Raw genomic sequence first — 9541 nt, 5'->3', positions numbered from 1 at the left:
TATGTCATGATGTCATCACACTCCTTTATTTTACGGAAGAAAATACATCGCTGTATCAGATCTGATCCAAATCAGACCTGTGTTGCATTACATCATTCATTTCTGTCTAACTACGCAGAGAGAGAGACAGAGAGTGTCCTGAAGCTCTGCCAATACAAATGGCAATAAATGACTCTTGACTCTTGTGGGCGATTTAAATGCTCAGCTGTCATTAAAGTAAGAATACAGTTTTGGCTTGTTAACTGCTTTAATAACAAGCAGAAAAAAGGCTGTTCCGGTTAAAGGGTGCCAGTAGTTCTGGATCTATCTCTCTATCTATCTCTCTATCTATTGAAGAGTGCCAATTGTTCTGGCTCTATCTATCTATCTATCTATCTATCTATTGAAGAGTGCCAATTGTTCTTGATCGATCTATCTATCTATCTATCTATCTAAGAGTGCCAATTGTTCTGGATCTATCTATCAGTTGAAGAGTGGCAATTGTTCTGGATCTATCTATCTATCTATCTATCTATCTATCTATCTATCTATCTATCTATCTATCTATTGAAGAGTGCCAATTGTTCTGGATCTATCTATCTGTTGAAGAGTGCCAATTGTTCTGGATCTATCTATCTATCTATCTATCTATCTATCTATCTATCTATCTATCTATCTATCTATCTATCTATCTGTTGAAGGGTGGCAATTGTTCTGGATCGATCTATCTATCTATCTATCTATCTATCTATCTATCTATCTATCTATCTATCTATCTATCTATCTATCTATCTGTTGAAGGGTGGCAATTGTTCTGGATCTATCTATCTATCTATCTATCTATCTATCTATCTATCTATCTATTGAAGAGTGCCAATTGTTCTGGATCTATCTATCTATTGAAGAGTGCCAATTGTTCTGGATCTATCTATCTATCTATCTATCTATCTATCTATCTATCTATCTATCTATCTATCTATCTATCTATCTATCTATTGAAGAGTGCCAATTGTTCTTGATCTATCTATCTATCTATCTATCTATCTATCTATCTATCTATCTATCTATCTATCTATCTATCCAGGGTGCGATTTGTCAAAAAAACAGAAGGGGAGATGGTTTTTTTTAATCATGAAACGTCACAAAATTAAGGCAACAATAGGCTAACAGCTCAATGACATCCGATGATATCAAATGAATAACACTAAATGAAAAAGAACACTAAACCAGAGATAGTAAATTCATCTTCCTATCTCTGACTAAATACACGAACCCACAACAAAGTTCGCATTGCTTGTCACGTTGCTGTGATGTTTCTCTCCCTCCGGATTAAATGGACAGTGACTCAAAAATCACTAAAATACATGAATACTAAATGAACAGTTTGCTCTGATGGCGTAGTTTATGTGGCCTTTTCTGCTTTCCCGTCGGTGCGCTATCTGCCGCGTTTCGCCCTTCTTTCATCCACATTTCTGCGAATTTCTCAGCAGGGAAGGAACGCACGTCTGGCCCATTGACAGCGAGGAAAAGAAGGCTGTTCAGTGTGGATACATTCATTCTGTTGCGCTCATCAGTAAGGATGTGATTCATTGCGCTAAATCCACGTTCACACTCTGCTGTTGACACGGGAAGCGTGGAGACGACAGAAAGCAAGTTGAGGAGATTTTCTCCTTGGACTCCATTGAACTTGTACTGTCAATTCTTTCAGCAGCAGAGCGGTGTCTGAGACCTCAGCTGCCAGGGTTTTTTGAATTCTGACAAGTTTGTCTTCCCCAAACAGAATGCGCTTGCCTTCATCCTTCAGCCAGCTTAAGGGGCACAGCGCAGCACACGCAGCAAGCACACCGTTGTCGTCCAGCCTGCACTCCACGTTATCTGCCAGCGAGGTGAAGAAGTGGTCACGGAACGCACTTGCCCTCTGCTGCTCTCGGTCGCTCGGCTGGCAGATATTCACCCCCTTGAATGAGTGCGTGTCGAGTTCCTGTCTCAGGCTTTTGGTGTTGGCGCCGTCAGCGAGTTTCATGGAGCGCAGGGCCCTCACTGCGATGTCCACCTCTGCATTGGCCTGGATGGCAGTGGCATCTCTCCTCTGCAGGAACAGAGACAGGGCTTTCAGAGTTTCCAGGGCATCTTTCACCAGCGCTAGTTCCATCAGAAAGATCCACTGAGTCATCTGGGAATGAATTCCCTGACACTTCGCCCTTTCTGTGGTGGATCTTGAGGTGTCCACAGCCAGCGCAGAAAAGAGACGCACCAAAGCTGGATAACTCTCCCAGAGAGCTGTCACTGACGTGCATGATGAAGACAGCCAGCGCACATCAAACACCCTGCCTATTCTGCGAGCATGCATGCCCAAATTGGAGGTGGCGATTTCAAGCTCGCGGGTGTGCTTGGGGCTCTGGGAGAAAAATGCATACAGGCAATCTGTAAACATCTGAAAATGACTTGTGTCTGTTGTGTGCTTCACCACATCATGGACTGCAAGTTCCAATTTGTGATTCATGCAGTGAATTACAGTAAGGTCAGGGTTAATCTCATCACGCAGGAGAGTGGCAGCTCCCATGTATCGCCCCAGCATAGCGGCGGCCCCGTCAGTTGCGAAACCAATCAACCGGGAGCGCAGCATTTCCTTGGTGATGCCATCTCTCTCCAGGGTGTCCAGCAACGTGTCTCGTATGGCAGAACCTGTGCATAATTCCAATTCGATTAATTGATAGAAGAAGTTGCAAACCTCTCCATCAAAGGGAATGCGAATGTAAACTATGAGACATGTTTTATTTGAGACGGTCGTGCTCTCGTCGATGAGGATGCTGAATTTGGCAGGTGATTTTGTTATGAACCCTACTAATTGGCTTGCCATTTTTTGGGTGATGAACATCAGCATACTCTGACAGGCTTTGTTGGAGTGCAGCATTGACCCTACATCAACCCCATTCAGTTCTTGCAGTTCGATCACCTGTGGCATCATTTTGAATGACAGGTCGTTCTGGCAGATCATGTACGCAGTGCGCATACAGTACGCTGTGGCCCGTACCCTCTCCTCATTCTTCTTCCTCCACAGACTTGCGCTTACATTATTGGCAGTTTCAAATGCTGCATCACGTCTCTTTTGGAGAATTTCAAGACATTTCACGTGGGACTGGCATTTGCCATGCTTGTTAATTTTATCATTCAGCTTTTTAGCTGAGCTGGTTTTAACACTGTTCACAAATGCCAGATCAATGTGAAGGTGCTCGTCTGTGTTGGGGCCTAAAGTTTTTACTTCAGAGCAAGCTGCACATTTCACTGACCCATCAGTTGACACTGTTAGCCACTCTCGACCCTCTTGCCATTTAGCAAATCGTGCCGGCTCTAGACAGCCACCAACCGCATGCTGCGAGATGTTCCCAGACTCGTGAACAACGTCATCATCTCTACGGGACTTATCCTGGGCATCCTCCTCCTGTTCATCCTTTGTGTGCTGCAGGTAAGTGTGGATGTTGGGTTTGATTTGTTTTTTATTTGCTGGCCCAACAAAGAACGATGAAATACTGCTCTGGACGTGTTTCATTTTCGCACGTTTTCATTATCAATGCTAATTTCCGTATAGAATGCAAAGATATTGTTATTATCTACAATGTATCTATTTGCTGGGGACGTTTGTGAACATCAAAGCTGCCACTTCAGGTCATTTTGAAAGTGAGTGCAATGTAGACCATAAACTGTGTCACAACATGCCTGTCATGTCAACTTTTTTTTTGGTTTGTTTGTTTTATTGACGGGGTTGTCCCCGAGGATTATTTTTCAGCAGAGATAAAAACCAGAGGGGGGGGATGATCCCCACCATCCCCCCCAGCAAATCACACCCAGTATCTATCTATCTATCTATCTATCTATCTATCTATCGAAGAGTGCCAATTGTTCTGGATCTATCTATCTATCTATCTATCTATCTATCTATCTATCTATCTATCTATCTATCTATCTATCTATCTATCAAAAGTGCCAGATAAAAGTACACATGGGATATTCTCAAGTAAAATAAACATGCAGTAACTGATGAATAGTGATTACTGCATCATAATTTTTAGTTTGTTATAACCCATTTGCCCTCATGTTCAGAAGAGTAAAGGTAAAGGCTCATGGCTGAACAGCTGCACAGAGAACCCATCGTTTCTGTGTGTGTGTAACATGTGATTTCTGATTTTGATGTTGGAGTGCTGGGTGATGGGATGTGATTGATTTTGCCAAGTCGTTCTGTGTACACAGAACAAAATTTCATTGCAATTTGGCTCAGCACAGAATTAAATATGAAAGTGTTTTAAATTATGCAGCAGCAAAAATATTATAAAGTGCAATAGTATAAAGTGACCTGTGGAATTAGGAATTGTTCAAGTATAAATAAAAGTTTAGAGTTTGGATTTGGAGTTCAGGAGTCTGGTGATTTTGGGGAAAAAGCTGTTACAGAACCTCGTGGTCCTGCACTGAATGCTGCAGAACCTTTTTCCAGAGGCCAGGAGGGAGAACAGTCCATAGCGAGGGTGTGAGGGGTCACTAATGATGTTTCTGGCTCAGGACATGCAGTGCTTAGGCGCAATGTCCTGAATGGAGGGAAGAGAAGTCCCAATGACTTTCTCCGTTGTCCTCACCACTCTCCTCACATTCTTCCAGTCAGAGGCACTGCAGCCTCCATATCATACAGAGATGCAGCTGGTCAAAATGCTCTCTATGGTGCTTCTGTAGAATGTAGTGAGGATGGGCGGGGGCAGGCGGGCTCTCCTCATCCTATGCAGGAAGTGCAGACGCTGCTGTGCCTTCTTGACCAGTGACGTGGTGTTCACAGACCAGATGAAGTTGTCTGTGATGTGCACCCCCAGGAACTTAATGCTCTTGACCACCTCCACAGCCGTTGTTGTTGATGAGATGTGGAACATGGCTGGGCTGGTTCTTCCTAAAGTCAACAATGATCTCTTTGGTTTTGTCCACGTTCAGGATCAGGTTGTTTTCTCTGCACCAGCCCACCAGCTGCTCCACCTCCTCTCTGTAGGCCAGGTCGTTGTCATCCCTGATGAGGCCCACCACTGTTGTGTCATCCACAAACTTCACAATGTGGTTGCTGGCAGCCCTGGGGACGCAGTTGTGTGCCATCAGAGTGAATAACAGAGGGCATCAGGACAGGGGAGCCTGTGCTGAGGGTGATGACACTGCAGGTGTTCTGTCTGACCCGCACTGACTATAGTCTTTCAGTGAGGAAGTCTAGCAGCCAGTTGCACAGGGGTCCAGTTTGTTCACCAGATGATGTGGAATGATGGTATTAAACAGCATCCACACAAGTGGTGTTCTCCTCCAGGTGTGCAAGGCTCAGGTGAAGAGTAGAAGAGATGGTGTCCTCAGTGGAGTGGTTTGGCTGGTAGGCAAATTGGAAGGGGTTGAACGTGGGAGGGAGCCTAGAGGTGATGTACTCCTTTACCAGCCTCTCAAAGCACTTCTTCATAATGGGAGTGAGTGCGACGGGCCGGTAGTCATTGAGTGATGTGATTTGAGGGGTTTTTTGGCACTGGGATGATGGTGGCAGTCTTGAAATATGATGGGACTTTGGCTTGATCCAGTGAGGTGTTGAAAATGTCTGTTAGAACATGAGCCAGCTGGTCTACACATTCCCTGGGCACCCGACCAGGAATATTATTGGGGCCCAGGGCCTTCTGTGTGTTGACTCTCCTCAGAGTCCTCCGCACCTCAGCTGTATCAAGACAGAGTGCCTTTTCATTCTGATGGGGAACAGCTTTCACTGCAGGAGTGCTATTTAGTGCCTCAAACCTCCCAAAGAAGTTATTGAGTTAATTGAAGAAGTCTGTGTCATGACATTCAGGAGGGGCTATCCTGTAGTTTGTGATGGCCTGTATGCCTTGCCACATATCCCTGGTGTTGGTGGCATCATGGAAAAAGTCCTGGATTTTTTGACTGTGAGCACACTTTACAAATCTGATGGTACAGTTCAAGTTGTCTCTCGCTGTTCTCAGTGCCTTCTCATCACCAGATTTGAAGGCTGAGTTCTATGCCATTAGCATTTTATGTACTTCATAAGTCATCCAGGGTTTTTGGTTGGCCTGGGTGGTGACATCATCCATGTAATTGATGTAATTATTGATATAATTATTGATGTAAGCTGACACAGACATGGTATACTCATCTATGTTGGTATGATCATTATAAGTGACAGCTGCCTTGAACATGTCCCAGTCAGTGGACTCAAAACCGTCCTATAGTGCCTCCATAGCCCCCTCAGACCACACCCTTACCCGCCTCACTTTAGGTTTTCCTCTGATCAGCAGGGGCTTGTATGCAGGGATCAGCATAATGGATAAATGGTCAGAAGGGCCAAGGTGGGGTGGGGGGCTGCTCTGAATGCATCCTTTATGTTGGTGTAGGCCATGTCTCATGTGTTTGCTCCCCTGGTTGCACAATCCACATGCTGGTGAAAATGAGGGAGAACTGTCTTCATGTTGGCCTGGTTAAAATCTCCAGCCACAATGAAAAAGCCCTCAGTGTGAGCAGATTGCAACTCCCTGATAGTCCGGGAGAGAACACTCATAGCCTCCTTTGTGTTAGCACTGTGTTAGCATGTACACAGTAGTGATGGAAACTAAAGTAAACTCCCTGGGCAGATAGAATGGTCTATAGTTTATAGTCAAAAGCTCAATGTCCGGTGAGCAATGGCTTGAGACAAACAGCATTTTTACACCAATTGTTATTTATATAAATACACAAACCACCCCCTTGGGATTTACCACTTAGTGTGCAGCTACTGTCGGCATGAAACGTCACTAGCCCCTCAATGCTAACAACATTGTCTGGGATTGATGAGTTAAGCCATGTCTCTGTCAGAATTATTGCTCAGTAGTTCTTTATCTCTCGTTTTGTTGTTAATTCCAGCTGCAGATGATCTATTTTGTTCTCCAGGGAGCAAACATCAGTGAGAAAGATGGATTGAAGTGGCGTTTTATAGAGGTTAGCCCCCCCCCCGACAACCTTGCTTCCGCCTTCGGTCACACCGCCTCTGCTTGCTCCTCCATTGGCTTATGCTGCTAGGGGAGTCCGCTGTACCATAGGCCCCTGGGTCTTGCTGGCTTATCACTCTGAGGCTACGCAAACACTCCCGAGTAGTCATGTCTACAAAGCCGAAGCCACTGGATGATCGTAATTCCAGCAAGTGCTGGCGACTGTATACTAACTTACTGAGAGTGTTGACTATTACTGACATCCTAGGCAGCATATTATAATTGGAAGATCATAACTGTTGCGAGCCCATGCAGCCTCAGCCAAACAGAGCGCCGCCATCTTGGAATAACAGGTGATTGTAATCATGATGTGGGACAAAATCAGTATCCAGGAAAGGCCTGGTCTTTGAGGGGCAAAAATGGGCCAAGAATCTCCAATTTGTCAACAATTGCGTGAGAAAATTATTGAAAAGGTTAACAACAATGTTCTTCAAAGAAATATACGAGGGAATTTGGCTATTTCACCCTCTGCACTGCATAATATCACAAAATGATTCAAGGAATCTGGAGGAATTTTGGTGCATAAAGGGCAAGACGCAAGCCTAATCTCAACATCCATGATCTCTGATACCTCAGACAGCACTGCATCGAGAACCATCATTCATCTATAGCTGATAGAACCCCATGGGCTTGGGATTACTTTGGCAAACCTTTATCATGCACTATAAGACAGAGTTACAACCACAAATGCCAGTTAAATCTTTACTGTACAAAAAGGAAGTCTTTGGTTTCCTGTATCCTGAAACGCCGTCAACTTCTCTGGGCTCAGAGGCATCTGGGACAGACCATCACACAGTGGAAATGTGTATTATGGTCAGACAAATCAGTATTCCCAATCTTTTTTGGAAGAAATGGACATTGTGTGGACTGTGTAGATGAAAATGACCATCCAGACTGTTACCAGGAACAAGTACAAAAGCCAGGGTGTGTCATGGTATGGGGTTGTGTCAGTGCCCTTAGCAAAGGCAACTTACAGTTCTATGATGGCAACATTAATGCAGAAAAGTACACTGAAACTTTGGAGGAACATATGCAGCCTTCAAGACAACATCTTTTCCAGGGAAATTTCAACAAGACAATGCAAAACCACATTCTGCACACATTACAAAGGCATGGCTGCCCATCACTCTGGAACAGGGTAAATCTGGACTCATCAGACTACGTGACCTTTTTTGCTCCATAGTCCAATTTCGCTAATTGAAGCCTTTGCTATGGATTAGCCTCATGAACACATGGTTTTCTTATGGCCACACAGCTGTTTCGTCCCAATCCTCTAAGTTCTCATTGCGCTGTCCATGTGGAAATACTCTAACTTTCACTGTTAAACATAGCTGTGAGTTCAACTGTTGATTTCTTATAATTTGACTTCACCAAGCTTTTAAGTGATCTCCGACGAAATATTTTTTCCGGCCACTTTTCATCCACAAAGTTAATAGTTCATCACTGTTCTTCCAGGGTTTAAGAATGCGTTGGACAGTTCTTAACCCAATTCCAGTCATTTCAGCAATCTCCTTAGTTGTTTTCTTTGCTTGATGCAAACCAACAATTAGACCTTCTGAAACAGTAACATCTTTTCCACAACCATGAGATATGACTTCCGACATGGCTGTTTCAGAAATGAGCAGCTACTCACTGCATCAGTAAAGGTTACAAGAATTGTTTTTCTGGCCACCTGAAACATTATATATATCAGGCTTGTAGTACTAGAGCCCAGAACTTGGACTCGAGTCCGACTAGTGCCCTAATTTTAAGGACTTGTGACTTGACTTGGACTTGAGCACTGATGACTCAGACTCGTGCATTAACTGCATTCAAACTCATAAATTGGAGACAAGGACTCAGATTTTTTCGTTATTTTTCGCAACATGCCATAATAATTTGGCATAAGATATTTATATTAGTGCTGTCAAAAATGTCGCGTTATTAACGCGTTAACTTGACTCAATTTTAACGGCGATAATTTTTTTATCGCGAGATTAACGCTCTGTGACATGATGTAGGTTTTTCATAAGCTTTTGAAACTGCCAGGAACTTGGAACAAAGACTTTGCAAAAAAACCGATAGCAGCTAGACTGTAATGCCACGCCCCGCACAGCCAGAGTCCTCTGCCCTCCCCCCAAAGAACCAGCGCGGGCAGGGCGCGCTAGTAGAGATGGGATTTATGGCTCTTTGATGGGATCCGCATCTTTGTGATCCGTTCTTTGAAAAGAGCCGTTCAAAAGACTGGCTCATTTGGCTCTTTTTAAATATTCATTCAGTTTTAAGAAGACAGCGTCTAAAGAAGCCAGATCTCTCTGAACTGTAAACTCAATGCTATCCCAGAAATCCTTCCTGTAATATGCAAATTTGGCCGCCTCTGATTGGACAGCGCGACGCATCAACAGGCAGAAAGTGTAAAAGTACAAAATGTGTTAAGTGAGCTGAAACAGTAAAGATCAGATTCAATGCAATATTTATCAACGGACAACTTAAACTTAATATAATAATGTACTTTATATTATAATCAAGCATGTCAAGCCTACCGT

At 43.8% G+C, this 9541-nt stretch overlaps 1 protein-coding gene across 1 annotated transcript; it reads right to left on the bottom strand.

Moving 5' to 3' along the window:
* Positions 1-1585: 1585 nt before the first annotated feature.
* Positions 1586-3529, bottom strand: LOC132900279 (E3 SUMO-protein ligase KIAA1586-like). Its single transcript, XM_060942282.1, has one exon. The coding sequence runs from the start codon at positions 3527-3529 to the stop codon at positions 1586-1588; it is 1944 nt and encodes a 647-aa protein (XP_060798265.1).
* Positions 3530-9541: the final 6012 nt, after the last annotated feature.

The sequence above is a fragment of the Neoarius graeffei genome, chromosome 16 (assembly GCF_027579695.1).
Source record: "Neoarius graeffei isolate fNeoGra1 chromosome 16, fNeoGra1.pri, whole genome shotgun sequence".
NCBI classification, from domain to species: Eukaryota; Metazoa; Chordata; class Actinopteri; order Siluriformes; family Ariidae; genus Neoarius; species Neoarius graeffei.
This window is presented reverse-complemented; position numbering and strand designations above follow the sequence as displayed.

Excerpts from the sequence above, each read along its gene's own strand:
- LOC132900279 (XM_060942282.1), bottom strand. The coding sequence starts at position 3,529 with ATGAAACACGTCCAGAGCAGTATTTCATCGTTCTTTGTTGGGCCAGCA.